Source organism: Pongo pygmaeus, chromosome 2 (genome assembly GCF_028885625.2).
Source record: "Pongo pygmaeus isolate AG05252 chromosome 2, NHGRI_mPonPyg2-v2.0_pri, whole genome shotgun sequence".
Classification (NCBI taxonomy): domain Eukaryota; kingdom Metazoa; phylum Chordata; class Mammalia; order Primates; family Hominidae; genus Pongo; species Pongo pygmaeus.
Genome location: NC_085930.1, coordinates 105,155,275 through 105,174,934, shown reverse-complemented (window position 1 = coordinate 105,174,934; position 19,660 = coordinate 105,155,275). Strand labels below are relative to the sequence as shown.

Genomic DNA, 19,660 nt, shown 5'->3' with positions numbered 1-19,660 from the left:
CCGCGCCCTCCGCCTGCCAGCTGATTGGCCCCTGGGCCAGGGGCGGGGCACTCGCTGCGTAGGCAAGCGGCTGCGCGCGGACGGTTGGTCCAGCTCTCCGGCCTGGCGGCAGGCGAGTCAACATCGGCGCTGTCGGATACTTGGGGTGAGCGGAAATCATGGCGGGGACCTCCGCGCCAGGCAATAAGAGGCGGAGCGAGCCCCCGGCGCCTCGCCCCGGCCCGCCGCCGGGCACCGGGCACCCCCCGAGCAAGCGGGCCCGGGGCTTCTCCGCGGCCGCTCTCCCGGACCCTGACGACCCGTTCGGCGCTCATGGGGACTTCACTGCCGACGACCTGGAGGAGCTTGACACCCTCGCGTCACAGGCCCTGAGCCAGTGTCCCGCCGCGTCTCGGGACGTGTCCAGTGAGTGCTCCCCGCGGCCTTTTGCTCGGAGGGAGTTGCAGACCGCGCCAGATCCCCTTGATGGCTGTGGCTTCGGAACCTCGCGGCCAGCACCGCCTTTTCGCCTTTTTAAAATATGGGAACACCCTGATTTAAGCAGCGGTTGTCTTCCAGAAGGTCCTTTGATTTTAGGGGGAAATGCATTAGCCAGGTCAAACAGCCGATTTGAAACACAGAAGGCTAAGTTGACATTTTACTTTATTTTCTAAAGTTTAGGCCACTTGGTCCTTGGTTCTAAGCAGAGATCTTTGGAACACACCTACCACCACCATCAGAACCATCACTACCCATGCATGGGGACCCATTCTTGTGACAAGTTTGAGCGGCTTTAGATCTCATGAAGCCCACCGTCTCCCTTGGGCAATGTGAGCATAGGAGGAGCCTGACACAGGCAAGAGATGAAATAAATTTATTCTTTTTTTTTTTTTTTTTTTTTTTGAGATGGAGTCTTGCTCTGTTGCCCAGGCTGGAGTGCAGTGGCGCGATCTCGGCTCACTGCAAGCTCTGCCTGCCGGGTTCACGCCGTTCTCCTGCCTCAGCCTCCAGAGTAGCTGGGACTACAGGCGCCCGCCACCACGCCCGGCTAATTTTTTTTTTTTGTATTTTTTTTAGTAGAGACGGGGTTTCACCGTGTTAGCCAGGATGGTCTCGATCTCCTGACCTCGTGATCCGCCCGCCTCGGCCTCCCAAAGTGCTGGGATTACAGGCGTGAGCCACCGCGCCGGGCTAAATTTATTCTTTTATACAACCAGTAAACTGTGCTAGGTGCCCAAACGTGAGGAACTGCGGCTGAGCTAACAATGAACAAAATACAAAAACTGTCCTTCGTGGAGCTTACATTCTAGTTGAGGAATGAGTGAAGTCTTGAGGACTCCCAGAAAGAGAAAGGTTTTGAGTGCACCTTGCATCTGTACTTGAGTGTCTCAAGGCACCTTAAACTCAACACGATCATTTCCTGGAAACCCAGTCCTCCTCCAGCACTCTAGCATGGTGCCGGCAAAGCAGACATTCAGAGAATGATGACCAGATGTTCCACAAGGAAGTAACTAGCACGACTCTCCATCCAGTGGCACAAGGCGACGCTTCCCCTTTCCTTGACTCTATATCTAATTTATGTGAAAAGGCTGTCAAGCTTACCTTCTTAATCCTTCTCTGGAATCTTATCTTATTCACATCGCTTCTACCAACTGCATGATCTATGTTACCATGAGTCCTCCCTTGAACAATGGTCTGCTAAATTGGTTTCCCATTTCCAATCTTGACTCCCTACAAGTGAAGCTTCACATCACATCTGAGTGATCTTTTCAAAACTCAAATCTGGCTGTGTCTTACACAGATATACATGAACACCCCTTGTTTTTTGTTTTTTGGGTTTTTTTTGACGGAGTCTCACTCTGTCACCCAGGCTGAAGTGCAGTGGTGCCATCTTGGCTCACCACAGCCTCTACCTCCCAGGTTCAAGCGATTCTCCTGCCTCAACCTCCTGAGTAGCCTCAGCCTCGCAAGTAGCTGGGATTACTTGTGTCTGCCACCATGCCTGGCTAATTTTTGTATTTTTAGTAGAGACGAGGTTTCGCCATGTAAGCCAGGCTGGTCTCAAACTGCTGACCTCAGGTGATCCACCTGCCTTGGCCTCCCAAAGTGCTGAGATTACAGGCGTGAGCCACCACACCCAGCCGTGAACACCCCTAATGAAAGCCCTTTAATAATTTCCCACTTCTTCTAGTGTGAAGGCCAAAATCCTTAGCATGGCCTGCAAGGCCCAGCCTGGTTTGGCCCTTTCTCACTCTCTGGGTTCTGGCTGCACTAACATTCTTTGAATTCTCTCTGCTTCTTTACAATACAGGAACTTTATACATTGTTCTTTCTTTGTACGTTGAGTATACTTTTCTTTCATTCATCTCCACTCATCTGGTTAATTCCTACTTGTCCTTCAGCTCTCAGCTCCTTCAAGTCTTCCCTAGGGAAATGTTCCAATCATGCCAGTTAAGTCAGATTGCTGTCATATTATAGGCTTTCCTGTATTTGTTCTCTTCTGCAGTTCTTAATCACAGTTGTAATTTTACATTTATCTGTGTGATTATTTGTCGAATGTCTTTTAAGCTCTGTGAGTGTAAGGACAGTATCAATTTTGCTCACTATTGTACCTGTAGAGCCTAACATGCCTGGCATATTGTATGTGGTCAGTAACTATTACTGAATAATAAATAGATCATTGAGTTCTGGCCAATGAGATCTCCTCAGGCTTTAGATGAGACTCTTGGAATTGGATGAAGGATAGGGAAAGAGTAATAGGATCTGTTGTTTTAGAAGGATCATGTATCAGTTTCAGCCGGGTGCGGTGGCTCGTGCCTGTAATCCCAGCAATGCCTGTAATCCCAGCACTTTGGGAGGCCGAGGTGGGCAGATCACTTGAGGCCAGAAGTTTGAGACCAGGCTGGCCAATATGGTGAAACCCCATCTCTACTAAAAATATAAAAATTAGCCAGGCATGGTAGCACACGCCTGTAATCCCAGCTACCTAGGAGGGTGAGGCACAAGAATCGCTTGAACCTGGGAGGCAGAGGTTGCAGTGAGCCAAGATCACGCCACTGCTCTCCAGCCTGGGCAACAGAGCGAGACTCTGTCTCAAAAAAAAAAAAAGAAGGATAATTTATGAGTTTGAACCATGTTCTTGGGTTGAAAAACACCTATATTGCTTACTAGATCTTTCTCTGCTTTGCTCTCAAGAGTAATTCTTCCCAGCACTTTGGGAGGCAAAGGCAGGAGGATTGCTTAAGCCCAGGAGTTCAAGACCAACCTGGGTAACATAAGGAGACCTCATATCTACAAAGAATTTAAAAATTAGCCAGGCAGCCGGGCGCAGTGGCTGACGCCTGTAAGCCCAACACTTTGGGGAGGCTGAGGCGGGTGGATCGTGAGGACAGGAAATCAAGACCAGCCTGGCCAACATGGTGAAACGCCATCTCTACTAAAATACAAAAAAAAAAAAAAAAAAAATAGCCAGGCATGGTGGCACACACCTGTAGTCCCAGCTACACAGGAGGCTAAGGCAGAAGGATCACCTGAACCCAGAAGGTCAAGGTGGCAGTGAGCAGTGATCACACCACTGCACTCCAGCCTGGGTGACAGAGCAAGACCCTATCCCAAAAAAGAAAAAAAAAAGTGGGTATTTTCAGCATTTTCTGGCAAAAGTGGGAAAATGTTGGGTCCTGAAATGTATATGGAACTGTTTTTTTACAGGTGATCACAAGGTCCACAGATTATTAGACAGCATGTCAAAAAATCCTGCAGGGAAAAACAGAGAAAGTGTTCCAATTAAAGATAATTTCGAATTAGAGGTACTTCAGGCACAATACAAAGAACTTAAAGAAAAGGTAAGTGACTTAACTTGTGGTTTTTGTAGCTAATTCATTCACTTATGTGTTTAAAAGCATTGTAAAATATACAAAAAATGTAAAACAAGTAAAATATACAAAAGTTGTAAAACAAGTGTCTAGATTCATCCCTATGACATGGGAAAAGACTAGGGAAAGAAAGCCAGGAAGTTTAGGCTGTAAGAAACTAAATCGTGAGACTCCTAATGGCAAAGGCAAGAAGAAAAACACTGTGTACCAGATCCAAAAAGAGATACAAACTGTTAGGGTATTGAGATGAATTTATAGCATATATCTTCATGTGAAGAACACAACTTCATAATGGTTGCTATTTTCATTAGCAGCTTTTCAAGAAAGCAGACACTCTTCATATCACCATCTGTAGGTCCCTAAGAAAACCAGGAATATGTGGAATTTTAGTTGTGCAAGGTATGTGACCCAGATTTTTTTTTTTTTTTTTTTGGAGATGGAGTCTGTCATCCAGGCTGGAGTACAGTGACGCAATCTCGGCTCACTTCGACCTCTGTTTCCTGGTTTTAAGCGATTCTCATGCCTTAGCTTCCAGAGTAGCTGGGACTACTGGTGTGCACCACCACGCCCAGCTAATTCTTGTATTTTTAGTGGAGACGGAGTTTCACCATGTTGGCCAGGCTGGTATCAAACTCCTGGTCTCAAACTCCTGGCCTCAGCCTCCCAAAGTGTTGGGATTACAGGCATGAGCTACCACACCCAGCGACCCAGATGGTTAATGCCTCTTAGAGCCTAAAGAATCCGGCCAGGCGCAGTGGCTCACACCTGTAATCCCAGCACTTTGGTAGGCCGAGGCCAGTGGATCACCTGAGGTCAGGAGTTCGAGAGCAGCCTGGCCAACATGGTGAAAACCCGTCTCTACTAAAAATACAAAAATTAGCTGGTGTGGTGGTGGGTGCCTGTAATCTCAGCTACTCAGGAGGCTGAGGCAGGAGAATTGCTGGAACCTGGGAGGTGAAGGTTGCAGTGAGCCGAGATTGTGCCATTGCACTCCAGCCCAGGCGACAATAGCAAGACTCCGTCTCAAAAAAAAAAAAAGGAATCTGGTCAGGCAAGGTGGTTCATGCCTGTAATCCTAGCACTTTGGGAGGCCAAGGTGAGAGAATCGCTTGAACCCAGGAGTTCAAGACCAGCCTGGGCAATACAATGAGACCCTGTCTCTACAAATAAAAGTGAAAATTGGCCAGGCTAGTGCCACATGCTTTGTAGTCCTAGCTACTCAAGAGGTTGAGGCGAGAGGATCACTTGAGCCCAGGAGTTCAAGGTTACATTGAGCTATGATTGTGCCACAGCATTCCAGCCTAAGCAACCCCATCCCCCTCCCTGGCAAAAAGAATCTGCACGCATAAGTGACAAGTGTATGCTTAAGCTATCTTGATGAATATCAGCTGTCCCATGAACAGGCCTAGCAGACCATGGTGACATCTGGTTGCTGTGGATATATTTTGAGTACTCATTTGTCTGTTTTTCCTGTGCTTTCTCCATCTCCCCAACTACATGTTAAAACAAAGTACTTAAGTAGTTTTCTCTTACAAAGTTTTCACTAGATTAATTTGGGATTTACAGATGAAAGTAATGGAAGAAGAAGTTCTCATTAAGAATGGAGAAATTAAAATTTTGCGAGACTCACTACATCAGACGGAATCCGTTCTAGAGGAACAGAGAAGATCACATTTTCTTCTTGAGCAAGAGAAAACCCAGGCACTCGGTGACAAGGAAAAGGAATTCTCCAAAAAGGTGACCCAGAGCATTTGTTTTGCACCAGCTTTGCCTGCCCACTGAGTTCCTTTGACCAGGGTTGCCTGTAAATCTTCCAGGGAGATTTCAACACTTGTTTGTCTTAAATACTTTCTGCTGTCATCTCATTGCCATCCACTCTTCTTCCAGGGTCTGGATATATTTTGGAAAGGGATTTAAGTGAAACTCTATTTTGCTGTGGTAGTTGGTCTTGGCAGGAATAAATAACTAGCTTAGCATTTCTAGAAACAGGTTTACATTAGGGCTCTTTTGCTAGATCAGAAACTCAACTGACCTAGCTTAGGCTAAAAGGAAACGTATTGGCTTCCATATCCAAGTCTGGGAAGAACAGGGGTGTGCTGGGACCTTAAATGACTTAAATCTTGCCAGGACATTTTTATTCTCTATGCTATAAACGGGCTCTATCCTTATGGTAGAGGGTGTGTTCTCCAGAAGCTCCTAGGCTCATATTTTATAAATACAGAGCAGAATTAAGACTTAGGGCCACGTGCAGTGGCTCACACCTGTAATCCAGCACTTTGGAAGGCTGAGGTGAGAGGATCACTTGAGCCAGGAGTTCGAGACCAGCCTGGGCAACTAGTGAGACCTCATCTCTACAAAAAAGAAAAAGAAAAAATGAACAAAATTACCCAGGCATGGTGGTGTGCACCTGTAGTCCCAGTTACTCAAGAGGCTGAGGTGGGAGAATTGCTTGAGCCCAGGAGGTTGAGGCTGCAGTAAGCCATGATCATGCCATTGTACTCCAGCCTGGGCAATAGAGTGAGACCCTGTCTCAAAAAAAAAGACTTAGGCTCCCTCATCTCAAGTTTTAAAATTCTGAGAAAGGCTCTGATTGGTCTAACTTGAGTCAGTTGTCTGTCCCTGGCCAATTGCTGTAACCAAAAGCAACCAAAAGCAAAAAAAAATGACAGCTCCCATTCTAATAAAATCGTAAGAGGTAGGGAAATTATTGATTTTTTTTTTTTTTTTTTTTTTTTTTTTTTTTGAGACAGGGTCCAGGGTTTCACTCTCTTGCCCAGGCTGGAGTGCAGTGGTGCAATAGCAGCTCACTGCAGCCTTGACCTCCCAGGCTCAAGCAATCCTCCCACCTCAGCCTCCCAGGTAGCTGGAACTATAGGCACACACCACCAGGCACAGCTAATTTTTAAATTTTGGTACAGACAGGGTTTTGCTATATTCCCCAAGCCGTTCTCAGACTCCTGGGCTCACGCAGTCCTCCCACCTTGGCCTTCCAAAGTGCTGAGATTACAGGTGTGAGCCACCATGCCCAGCCTGTTTCTCAGGGAAAGGAAAATGCTGTTCTGGAAGGAAAAACAGTAGGTATCCAGTACCTACTACAACTTTCCCTCAGCACGTTCCCATGCTTCAGTCTCAAGAACATGGGATCTTATTCTCATTGTTTCATTCAGCAGACTTAGCAAACTTTAAGCACTTACCTGTGCCCAACACTAACTTCAGTAGTTAACTTTCTGTATGTGATGAAGAGCAAGGAATTTGCGGTCAGACAAACCTGAATTTGAATCCAGGCTTCATCACACATAAGCGGTGACCTCAAGGTAATAACTTAAGCTCCCTGGCTCATTTCCCTTATCTGTTCCAAAACATAACCAGAAAGGTTGTTGGGAGACTCACACATTCTTGCACTTACTGTGTCTGGTGCTGGGCCTGGCACAGAGTGTGCATGGGGAATGATGGCAGTTACTGTTGGCTATAGCACCTGCAGGCCAGAGCAGCAGGTCTCTCTATACTGCACAATGTCTTGGTAAACTATTCCAACTACTTTGCCCAAACTTTGAAGAAGACCTGGAATTGTGCACCAGTGCGTTCATTAATAAAGGTCAATATGTTACTGCTGACATAGGGCACCTTACCAAGCTCTGTGCTGGGTGTTTTACACTCATCATTCTACTTAATCCTCCCAACTATCATGAAGACAGGTATTTATGTTACAAATAAGTTAGGATTCAAAGACATTAAATAAATGGTGGGCTGATATTTAATTCTTTTTTTATTTTTTAAATTTTTTGTAGAGGCAAGGTCTTGCTATTTTGACCAGGCTGGTCTCGAACTCCTGGGCTCAAATGATCCTCCCGCCTCAACCTTCCAAAGTGCTTAGGATTACAGGCCTGAGCCACCACACCCGGCCAGGGCTGGTATTTAAACCCTCACAAACTACCCTTACAATAGAGTCCAGTATCTTTTTAGAGTACCATATTGTCTTTCAGAAAGAAAGCTAATATTTGATATTTTAGGACGTTTATGTCACAGCAGACTTTCATATGTATTTTTCATTGTCTTTTACTGGCTTGTGATTTTGAAGCCCAGAGATATTTTTGTGTATATGATCGGGCCACTACAGGCATGTTTCTTTTGCCTTCCAGCTCCAATCATTGCAGTCTGAACTCCAGTTTAAAGATGCAGAGATGAATGAATTAAGGACAAAGCTCCAGACCAGTGAACGAGCAAATAAACTGGCTGCTCCCTCTGTTTCCCATGTCAGGTAATGATGGTGCTGGAGGGATAGTTCAGTTTTGCATTATTTAGTAAAAAATCTGCATAACAATGTCAGGATAGTCCTAAATGAAGGCCATTTAGACCCCTCCACCTGGGCAGAGATCCTCTTTTCCTGAAGGATTCAGAGGTGGTTTAGATGAAGCTTGCATGGTTTGAGACATCACAGCATAAAGGCCTATACTCTAGAAATGCTGCCTCTGTATGGCACTTTATAAACATAATTCTTCAGGACTAGAAAGACCTGGAAAAATGATCTCCAAATTTTGGGGGTGGGCCAGTCTTTACTTTTATGTAATTTGTTTAACTGATTTTGTTGCAAGCATGGGTGTTTTAGTTCCAGCTACTTGGAATATTTTTTCTCACTTGCTGTCTGGGGACCCTTGTCCAACAGCCCCATCCTTTGTGGTCAGATGTGCTCAACTTTTTTTTTTTTTCTTTTCTTTTGAGACAGAGTCTTGCTCTGTCACCCAGGCTGGAGTACAGTGGTACAATCTCGGCTCACTGCAACCTCCGCCTCCTGGGTTCAAGCAATTCTCCCTCAGCCTCCTGAGTAGCTGGGACTACAGGCACACACCACCACGCCCAGCTAATTTTTGTATTTTTAGTAGAGACGGGGTTTCACCGTGTTGGCCAGGCTCGTCTCGAACTCCTGAACTCAAATGATTTGCCAGCCTGGGCCTCCCAAACTACTGGGATTACAAGCATGAGCCACTGTGCCTGGCCCAGCCTTGAAATTTGAACAGTGTCAGTCAGGACATCTTCTGGTTTTGAACATTCTGCCGCCTTTGTTCATAATGGACAGTGTGTGAAACTGAACTCTCCATGCCTTGCATTGTCCACATAAGACCAGAGAGCTGAGGGGATCCTCTTCACACATCAGTAACAGAAAGACCTCAGCATTATATGATCAGATCAGAGGGTTCATACTGCTTCTCTACCATAAAGACATTGGCACTGAGAAGTTGCTCAGTTTTCAGCATACCTAGTAGGTTTGTCAAAATTTTGATATTTATTTTGATAGCCCTTTTTGTATTTAAAGTCTTTGCATTCTATTGGACGTCTTCTTTTCTTTTTTTTTTTTTTTTTTTTTTTGAGACAGAGTCTCACTCTGTTGACCAGGCTGGAGTGCAGTGGCATGATCTCAGCTCACTGCAACCTCCACCTCCCGGGTTCAAGTGATTCTCCTGTCTCAGCCTCCCAAGTAGCTGGGACTACAGGCACATACCACCACGCCAGGCTAGTTTTTTTTTGTGTGTTTTTTTTAAGTAGAGATGGGATTTCACCATGTTGGCCAAGCTGCTCTCAAACTCCTGACTTCAGGTGACCCACCCGCCTCGGCCTCCCAAATTGTTGGGATTACAGGTGTGAGCCACCGTACCCAGCCTGGAAGTCTTGTGACTATTAAAAAATCGTTTGTTCCACATTGGCTGGGCACAGTGGCTCACACCTGTAATCCCAACACTTTGGGAGGATGAGGCAGGCAGATCACTTGAGGTCAGGAGTTCGAGACCAACCTGGCCAACACGGTGAAACCCTGTCTCTACTGAAAATATAAAAATTAAAAAATTAGCTGGGCATGGTGGCATGCACCTGTAATCCCAGCTATTTCGGAGGCTGAGGCAGGAGAATCACTTGAACCTGGAGGCAGAGGTTGCAGTGAGCCAAGATCACGCCACTGCACTCCAGCCTGGGCAACAGAACAAGACTCCATTCCATAAAAAAAAGTTTGTTCCACATTGAAAAGATGTTTTGCACCAGGCATGGTAGCTACACAGGCAATCCCAGCGACACAGGAGGCTAAGGCAGGAAGATTGCTTAAGGCTAGCAGTTTGAGACTAGCCTGGGCAACATAGCAAAACCCCATTGCTACTAAAAAATAAAATAAAATTACCGGCCCCAGTGGCTCACGCCTGTAATCCCAGCATTTTGGGAAGCTGAGGTGAGCAGATCATTTGAGCCCACAAGTTCAAGACTAGCCTAGGCAACATGGTGAAACTCTTATCTCTAGAAATAACTCTATCTCTAGAAAGAATAAAAAGTTAGCCAGATGTGGTGGTTGCACACCTGTAGTCCCTGTGCTACTCAGAAGGATGAGGTGGGAGGATCACTGAGCCCAAGAGGTGGAGGCTGCAGTGAGCCGTAATTGTGCCACTGGGCTCTAGCATGGGCAACAGAGTGAGACCCTGTCTCACCAAAAAAAAAAAAAAAAAAATTAGCTGGCCATGTTGATGTGTGCCTGTAATCCCAGCTACTTCAGGAGGCTGGGATTACAGATGGGTGGATCGCTTGAGCCCAGGAGGTCAAGGCTGCAGTGAGCTATGATCATGCTACTGTACTCCAGCCTGGGCGACAGAACAAGACTCTGTCTCAAAAAAAAATGTTTTGGTGGAATTGTAAATAGTGATAATAAAGAATAGGAAAGGAATTATGGCTAATATTATATTTTTGGATGATTAGAAAAATATAAAAACGAGTAAAAGACTTCAGTAATTTGGATCAAAATGCCTGGAATTAGCCAGTAACAGTGGATCATGCCTGTAATCCCAGCACTTTGGGAGGCCAAAGTGGGTGGATTACTTGAGCTCAGCAGTTCCAGACCAGCCTGGGTAACTTAGCGAAACCCCATCTTTATAGAGAAATTAAAATTTAAAAATATTTTTAAAAAAGAAAAACAAATGCCTGGAATTTTGCACTGCTCCCCTGACAAAGAATGGTAAACATATAATAGATAAAACCTTTGGTTAAAACACCTAGACATGAAAAGTTTAAAGTTTGTTAGAAATTTTGTAACCAGATATTTTGAATGGTTTTAGCAGAATCATTACTTTGCTTTCATAGTTAACTTTTTCCAGTCCTAGGAAAAACCCTTCTGTGGTTATAAAGCCAGAAGCATGTTCTCCACAATTTGGAAAAACATCTTTTCCTACAAAGGAGTCTTTTAGTGCTAACATGTCCCTTCCCCACCCCTGCCAGACGGAGTCAGGATACAAGCCTTTGGTGGGCAGAGAGGGTAAGTCCATTAGTCATCTATTGATATATAACAAGCTACCCAAATATGTGGCTTAAAACAATTATTATTTATTTTCTCCCAATTTCTGTGATCAGCAATTCTGACAAGGCACAGAGGGGACAATCTCTGCAGGGACTGGAATCACTGAAAGCTTGTCTTAAGCTGGAGGATCTCTTTCAGGGTGGCTCACTCACATGGCTGGCAGTATAATTTCTTGCCACATGGGCCTCTGCACGTGGATATGGGGTATCCTCATAACCTGGTGGGTGGCTTCCTCTAAAGCTAGCAAATCCAGAGAGAGCAAGCCAGGCAGAAGCTATCCATTTATGGCCTAGCCTCAGAAGTCACACAGCATCACCTCTGCCACACTGTGTTTGTTAGAAGCAAACCACTGAGTCTGGGCTTCATTCAAGGGGGGAAACCAAGCTTATGCCTTTTTTTTATTTTTATTTTTTTATTTATTTTTTATTATTATTATACTTTAAGTTTTAGGGTACATGTGCACAACGTGCAGGTTTGTTACGTATGTATACATGTGCCATGTTGGTGTGCTGCACCCATTAACTCGTCATTTAGCATTACGTATATCTCCTAATGCTATCCCTCCCCCCTCCCCCCAAGCTTATACCTTTTGAAGGGAGTTGTGTCAAAGCATTTGTGGGCTTTTTTTTTTTTTTTTTTTTGAGACGGAGTCTCACTCTGTCACCCAGGCTGGAGTGCAATGGCACGATCTCGGCTCACTGCAACTTCCGCCTCCCGGGTTCAAGTGATTCTCCTGCCTCAGCCTCCCGAATAGCTGGGATTACAGGCACCTGCCATCATGCTTGTGGGCATATTTTTAAACCATCACAGCATCAGTTGACCATGCCAAAAACCTAGCTAGTATGCAGGAATCTGTTTTTCTTTTCTTGTTTTTTTTTTTTTCTTTGAGGCGGAGTCTTACTCTGTCACCAGGCTGGAGTGCAGTGGCATGATCTCGGCTCACTGCAACCTCTGCCTCCCATGTTCAAGCGATTCTCCTGCCTCAGCCTCCCGAGTAGCTGGGACTACAGGCATGCACCACCACGCCTAGCTAATTTTTGTATTTTTAGTAGAGACAGGTTTCACCATGTTGGCCTGGATGGTCTCAGTCTCATGACCTCGTGATCTACCCACCTCAGCCTCCCAAAGTGCTGGAATTACAGGCATGAGCCACCATGCCCAGCCTCTGTTTTCCTTTTCTAGTCCAGCTTTTGAGTTTTTATAACTCAGTCCAGATTGAGGGGATGCTGCTGTTTTTTAGAGAGAGACAATCTAACATCAGTAGGTTTTCAGACTGCTATGTCAATGTATCTTATAAATCAGATACATTGACCCTCTTCTTACCATCAACCTTTCAAATCCTTGGCCATCATAACACTTCTGAGAAACTGTAGCCCACTTACATTTTTGGCATCTAGCAGCTAAAGGGGCAGTGTACAGTAGTGTTACAAGCAGGCAGTAGAAGTAGAGCCCAGTAGCCTGGATGTGAGTCCCAGTAATGCTATTTACTGGCTTATATGATTTGGGCAAGTCCTTTAGTCTCTGTGCCTCAGTTTCCCTATATGTAAAACAGACCTAATGATAAATCCTTGTAGGGTCACTGAGGAACGAATGGGCTGATGTGTATAGAGCTCTTAGAGCACTGTCTAGCACGTAACAAGCACCATGTCAATGTTAGTGGTTACTGTTTTATCTAATTGCCTCATTTTGAGTGAGGCAAACAGCTTGATTTTCTTTTCCTTTCCTTGTATGAGTTCCTGTTTTACATAAGGAAGGTAAAAGATGCAGGGTTCTTGAGCTGCTTTGGCTCTTGTTTGATCCAAGATCGAAGAAGTAGAACAGCCTGTGTTTTAAACTCATTGCATGTAAAAGTTTCTAATATGCCCATGCTTCTGTGCTCAAATTTTGATTTACATTTAATCACATTTCAGATAGTAAGACCCACAGTCTGAGAGGTGACTCCATAACACAAGAAGAGGCCCAGAAAAGCTTCGTTGACAGCTGGAGACAGAGATCAAACACTCAAGGTACCAGAATCCCTGCTTCTCCTGCAGGGGCCTGCATGGCTCTGAGTGATATGCAGAAGAATTGCCCAGGCCTCTGAGAACCGGCACCCTGGGCAGTCCTTCAGAGAGTCCAGGGAAGTCAAAGTATGTGGCTTAAGCAGAAGACTTTATAAAGTGGAAAGGGCCAAGGGCAGGTATGTCCCAGAGCCTTCTGCACCCACAGGCATCTTCCTGGGGCTTAGTGGCAGCTTAGAGGACAGTTGGCATCCAAAGAATCCTTACTGTTTCCTTCTGAAAGCCACCGAAAAGATCTATGTCAGAACCTTCTAGAGTCACCTTGTCTTCTACAGGTTCCATTTTGATAAACCTGCTCCTGAAGCAGCCTTTGATCTCAGGGTCATCCCTAAGCCTTTGCCACCTCCTGAGTAGTAGTTCTGAGTCTCCTGCTGGCACCCCCCTGCAGCCACCAGGGTTTGGCAGGTAAGCATAAGACTCCTGGAAAGCTTGTTTGGGAAGGAGCTTCCTGGAAGCAAATTCCTTTCTGGCCCTGGCCAGCCTGAGAAGTCTGTGGGAAGGGCAGGGAGCCTGGAGAATTTGGCAGGCGGGCTGTTTGGAGCTCTTGACCTTATCTCCATCCCACACTTATCTGTTTTTCTTTGTGTTTGTTGCCAGTACCTTGGCTGGAATGTCAGGCCTCAGGACCACAGGTTCTTATGATGGGTCATTTTCCCTCTCAGCCCTGAGAGAAGCACAGAACCTGGCATTCACTGGACTGAATCTGGTTGCCAGGAATGAGTGCTCACGTGATGGAGACCCAGCGGAGGGAGGCAGAAGGGCCTTCCCACTCTGCCAGCTTCCTGGAGCCGTGCATTTCCTCCCCCTTGTACAGTTCTTCATCGGGTTACACTGCCAGGCCCTGCAGGACTTGGCAGCTGCTAAGAGAAGTGGAGCACCTGGGGACTCACCGACACATTCCTCCTGCGTGAGCTCTGGGGTAGAGACCAACCCTGAGGACTCAGTGTGCATCCTAGAAGGCTTCTCTGTGACTGCACTTAGCATTCTTCAGCACCTGGTGTGCCACAGCAGAGCAGTCGTCTCCCTATTACTGTCAGGAGTGGGGGCAGATTCTGCTGCTGGGGAAGGAAATGGGAGCCTGGTTCACAGGCTTAGTGATGGAGACATGACCTCAGCCCCAAGGGGGGTTGCTGATGACCAAGGACAGCACCCACTGTTGAAGATGCTTCTTCACCTGTTGGCTTTCTCTTCTGCAGCAACAGGACACCTTCAAGCCAGTGTCCTGACCCAGTGCCTTAAGGTTTTGGTGAAATTAGCCGAAAACACTTCCTGTGATTTCTTGCCCAGGTATCAAGCAGCATAGGAGTCATGATTCTTTGTGGGTCTCACCTGACCTCTTAAGGTCTAACCCATGGCACTTGTACTTTGCTCACATCTTGACTTATCTACACTAGTTAGTTCTAAGGCTTGGTTCAGGGAGTTCTGAAGTGATGGGAAGTGGGGCCAAATGGGAGAACCAAGGAAGTGGTTTATTTGGTTTAATTCTGCCTCTGAACAACAGGTAAGCAAAAGGCACACATGATTAAAGGAGGCTGCTAACCTCTGTGGAGGAGGGCCCTGCCCCAGGACAAGGGTTAAGACAAGGGGCCTCTGAACCTGAGATGTGGGTAAGGTGAAGACCACATATCACAAGCACGTTGAAGTTTAGTGGGTTCCCTAAGGAAGCAGAGGATGTGGGGAGGGTCTGCGGCCCACCGGCTGACCTTGCTGGGAGTCTCTGCCTGTCATTGTGCCCATCTTTAGCATGCATCTGGGGTGGCCTGTTCCTCTTAAGGTTTGTGGGTAGTAGTATTACAGTGAACCTAGCGAATGAACACTGTGATCATAAATTCCTCCCTTGGGATTCCAGAGCCGCAAGATTGGGGAGAACTGTGAACACAGCCAGCCCACCCCCTCATCCAGTAATCCAGTCTCCCTCTCAGCACTCTACCAAAGAGTCAGTTTCTATGTTGGAATGATTCCACTGGCTGAATATATCTTAAATCATCTCATCTCTGAGCTCAGCACTGCTGTTTCCTAGATCTGTTTCCATCTGAATATTTTTGGTTGGTCTGGCCCATGCTAAAGGTGGTACTCAGAGCTGGACACAGCACCGCAGTGTAGTGTGGGCAGTGGGATCAGGCAGACCCAGCACTCAGGTGCCCAGCAGGGGCCCAGCTCATAGTGGCTGGTGTTTTTTTTGTTTGTTTATTTGTTTGTTTTTGTTTTTGTTTTGAGAGGAGGTTTCGCTCTCGTTGCCCGGGCTGGAGTGCAGTGGTGCAATCTCGGCTCACTGCAACCTCCACTTCCCAGGTTCAAGCAGTTCTCGTGCCTCAGCCTCCTGAGATGCTGAGATTACAGGCACCTGCCACCACACCTGGCTAATTTTTTGTATTTTTAAAAGAGACAGGGTTTCACCATGTTGGCCAGGCTGGTCTCAAATGCCAGACCTCAGGTGATCCACCTGCCTTGGCCTCCCAAAGTGTTGGGATTACAGGCGTGAGCCACCAGGCCCAGCCTTGGTTATTTGTTTAATAATTGTTAAATGAATGAATCCCAGGCTGGGCACAGTGGCTCCTGCCTGTAATCTCAGCACTTTGGGAGGCCAAGGTGGGAGGATCACTTGAGCCCAGGAGTTTAAGACCAGCGTGGGCAACAAAGCAAGACTCCCATCTCTACAATTTTTTTTTTTTTTTAATTAGCCAGGCACGGTGGCAGTGAGCTGTGACCATGCCACTGCACTCCAGCCTAGGTGACAGAGTGAGACCCTATCTCAAAAAAAAGAATCCCAGAAACCATGTTTTTACTGGTGGTAGACACACCATTATTCCACTCCTGTTGAGCTTGTCCACAGGGACATTCAAAACACAGCCACGGCTGGGCGCTTATCTATTTCATGTACTGGGGCTCTTCATAAAATTTCATTTAAAAAGGTTCCTAGGGGCCGGTCATGGTGGCTCATGCCTGTAATCCCAGCACTTTAGGAAGCTGAGGTGGGTGGATCATGAGGTCAGGAGATTGAGACCATCCTGGCTAACATGGTGAAACCCCGTCTCTACTAAAAATACAAAAAAGTAGCTGGGTGTGGTGGCAGGCACCTGTAGTCCCAGCTACTTGGGAGGCTGAGGCAGGAGAATCGCTTGAACCCTGGAGGCGGAGGTTGCAGTGAGCTGAGTTTGCACCACTGCACTCCAGCCTGGGTGACAGAGTGAGACTCAGTTTCAAAACAAAAAAAGTTCTTACGCTATCAAAAAATAACTTGGAAACCACTGTGTTGTATATAAAGGTGGATTTTCCTTGCAATACCTTCTGCAAGTGGCAGATATTGGACATCTTACAGCCCAATAATGAAACCAGGTAATAACCATGTTAAATTCCAGCTTCCCACAAAGGTCTGCACACCCTGGCAACTAAAAAGCATTGAACTTTTTGTCTGCTGTGCAGGATTTGCTCTAAAGTGAGTTGACCCCACATAGTGAAACCTTGCTTCCTAAGGACATACTGAGGGATATCTTGACCTTCTGTGCTTAGAAACTACAGATGTCTGAAGGGGTACACACCTGGCCAGACCCCATAGAGTGTTTCAGAATTGCCCTTCTCCCCACCCACCAGGCCAGTCCATCATGCTCCTCCGGGCTATGTGGGTTGAGCAAACAGCAGCAGTTGCCTTGGGGCTTGGTTTATTGGTAATAGCTTTCCTTTTGCCCCTGAGACCTGGGGCAGTGTGCCAGAACCCCTCCCTCCTGCACACCCCACAGTAGGCACATTCTCCCACTGGCAGCAGATATGTTTTCTAGCAAGTAGAGAAATGGCTTTCCTTGCCCTGTGAGAGGTCTCGTAAGATCCAACCATAGCCAAGGCCATGTTTGTCACTTCTGGAGCCCTGGCCAGTCCTGTGGGCACAGAACATTTCTTTCCCACCTAAGTTAGGACCTGCATCCCTGTTTGGGAGCATGTGGAAGCCAGGCATCCCAGGTCCAGGAGGTCATCCCACTTCCGGGGCAATGCTACGCCAGATGAGGGCCTGTCCCTCTCAGCTGCAGCAGTCTTGCAGTGGAAGTGCCCACTTGTTCATATGAAACAAGTTTCATAGCAAGTAAGTGGGGGTCAGGCCAGCACTAAAACCCAAGTCTGGCTGAACCAACTCACTTGTTCGTACTGCCTTGCTCAATTTTCTGTTACCTCTAGTGGAATGTGAGGGTAGGTTATGGAGCTGGGGTTGGGGAGTGTCACGTCTCTCTGGGTCCTTGTCTTTTAGGTTCCAGTGTGTGTTCCAAGTGCTGCCAAAGTGCCTCAGCCCAGAGACACCCCTGCCTAGTGTGCTGCTGGCTGTTGAGCTCCTCTCCCTGCTGGCGGACCACGACCAGCTGGCACCTCAGCTCTGTTCCCACTCGGGTAAAGCAGGGTGGGGCGGGCGTCTGGACTGCTCCTGCAGATCGAGGGAAGGGTTGGGGTGGGGACAGGGTCAAGCTCGGAGGGCTTATGCAGCATGTAGCCCATGCTCTTTATGAGAAAGGGCACTCTGAGTGAGAGGTGCGCTATCCTTTTCAGAAGGCTGCCTCCTGCTGCTGCTGTACATGTACATCACATCACGGCCTGACAGAGTGGCCTCGGAGACACAATGGCTCCAGCTGGAACAAGAGGTAAAAACTCCAGAGCCCCTTCTGGACACTGTCACCACCCCATTCTAAGAACCAACAGAATCTCCTTTCTTTCTGCTGGGGAGAAAGGGAGCTTTAATTCATTTTAGTAACAAGAGTTGATCAAGCAGCTAAAGAGGTAAACTCAGTTTGGGGGCTGTGCACCACACAGATGCAATGCAGACAGGACTTGGCAGAGTTGCCTGATGACTGATCCTGTCCTGGCTTTGGAGCTTGGGGGCAGAATGGGGGGCTGGAGGCAGGTGGGTTGCTGGTGACACATGGGTGCTCGTCCTGGGTCTGCCCTGGGAAGGTCCCACACCACTTCTTAGACCCCATTTGTGCAGACAAACAGTTGCTAAAGCAAGTGAACTCTTAATAGAAGCTTGAGAAAACCCTCGCAGGGACCGGTCTCCTTCTGCCCAGGATGGAACTGATCTGTTCTTGTTCTAGGTGGTGTGGCTCCTGGCTAAGCTTGGTGTGCAGAGCCCCTTGCCCCCAGTCACTGGCTCCAACTGCCAGTGTAATGTGGAGGTGAGTGGGTAGGGGCCAACAGCTGGCAGCCCTGTGGTGGTAAGGGGGCCCTGTGCAAGGACTGTAGGCCCCGCTGCAAACCCCCTCACCTGAGGTGGCTAAGCTGAGCGGATTGTTAGGGTGCAGGCCATGGTGGCACCAGACCTCAGTCTGCACCCCCTCTCTCCCAGGTGGTCAGAGCACTCACGGTGATGTTGCACAGACAGTGGCTGACAGTGCGGAGGGCAGGGGGGCCCCCAAGGACCGACCAGCAGAGGCGGACAGTGCGCTGTCTGCGGGACACGGTGCTGCTGCTGCACGGCCTATCGCAGAAGGACAAGCTCTTCATGATGCACTGTGTGGAGGTCCTGCATCAGTATGACCAGGTGATGCCGGGGGTTAGCATGCTCATCCGAGGGCTTCCTGATGTGACCGACTGTGAAGGTGAGCCTGCCAGAGACCCTCCCGCCCAGCCCCCATGGCTTCTCCCAGACGTTCCCCAACAAGTCAGATTCCTGGGTGTCCCCTCAGCAGGCCCCCGCCCACTGCAGCCTGTTCCGGCACTGGGGCCGTTTTCTTTTATCTTCCTGCCTCAGTTCTTCTCCAAGCATATTGGGCTGCCTTTTGCTTCTATCTGTTGAGTGTGCCTGGCAGAGCCACGGTTTTTCCAGAAACACCCGTGTCTGAATTGCCTTTGTATCACTTTGTTTGCAGTAGCTGAGGGAGCAGGGCCTGGGTGTGGAAGGGACTGGTTAGTTCCTGCGGACGTTGGGGGAGGAGAGGTGGGACCTGCCCTAGGCCCTGGCACCTTTGGGCTCTCACCAGGAACCTCTCCTTTTTGTCTCAGAGGCAGCCCTGGATGACCTCTGTGCCGCGGAAACCGATGTGGAAGACCCCGAGGTGGAGTGTGGCTGAGGCCCTGAGCATCCAGCCACATGGTGGCACCAGCACCACTCCTTTCCTTACCACATCAACTGATTAAAGCAGTGACCAGCAGGAACTGCCCAGAGAACTGGCTGGCCTTGTTTCCTGAGTCTGATCTGTTTGGCGGAGTGGGGGGGTGGAGCAGGACCTGGACCCTGAGTGGCTGGGATCCTTCTTCCTGTCCCTGGCTGCCGCTGAGCCCCAGTCCCCATGGTAACTGATCTGCCTTGAGGAAGGAGCCCTGCCCTGCCTGTGGAATTGTCCTGAGTCATTGCTTTGGGCTGGGGCCATGGGAAGAAACCATTGTGTGGCAGGGAAGGAGGTGGCTCTTGGCCCAGGCCTAAACCAGGAAAGCCTGGGAAACTGGGA

At 47.8% G+C, this 19,660-nt stretch overlaps 1 protein-coding gene across 7 annotated transcripts; it reads left to right on the top strand.

Annotated features, from left to right (window-relative positions):
• The first annotated feature begins 40 nt into the window (after nt 1–40).
• ATRIP (ATR interacting protein) lies at nt 41–19,383 on the top strand. 7 transcript variants are annotated; one of them, XM_054481769.2, is made up of 13 exons: nt 41–405; nt 3,688–3,821; nt 5,418–5,588; nt 7,991–8,109; nt 10,976–11,133; nt 13,086–13,181; nt 13,511–13,640; nt 13,833–14,522; nt 17,473–17,609; nt 17,766–17,857; nt 18,308–18,388; nt 18,559–18,811; nt 19,215–19,383. In XM_054481769.2, exons 1-13 carry the CDS (start codon nt 159–161, stop codon nt 19,280–19,282), a joined length of 2,376 nt encoding a protein of 791 aa, XP_054337744.1. In that variant the 5' UTR covers nt 41–158; the 3' UTR covers nt 19,283–19,383. The 7 variants fall into 7 exon arrangements, with proteins under 7 accessions (XP_054337744.1, XP_063517262.1, XP_063517264.1 ...); XM_063661192.1 differs by having other exon boundaries at nt 45–405; nt 17,769–17,857; XM_063661194.1 differs by lacking the exon at nt 13,833–14,522 and having other exon boundaries at nt 62–405.
• The last annotated feature ends 277 nt before the right edge of the window (nt 19,384–19,660 follow it).

Excerpts from the sequence above, each read along its gene's own strand:
- ATRIP (XM_063661190.1), top strand. The coding sequence starts at position 159 with ATGGCGGGGACCTCCGCGCCAGGCAATAAGAGGCGGAGCGAGCCCCCG. Across the intron at positions 5,589-7,990 it reads AAAAGGAATTCTCCAAAAAG|CTCCAATCATTGCAGTCTGA; the intron begins GTGACCCAGAGC and ends TTTGCCTTCCAG. Across the intron at positions 13,182-13,510 it reads ACAGAGATCAAACACTCAAG|GTTCCATTTTGATAAACCTG; the intron begins GTACCAGAATCC and ends TGTCTTCTACAG.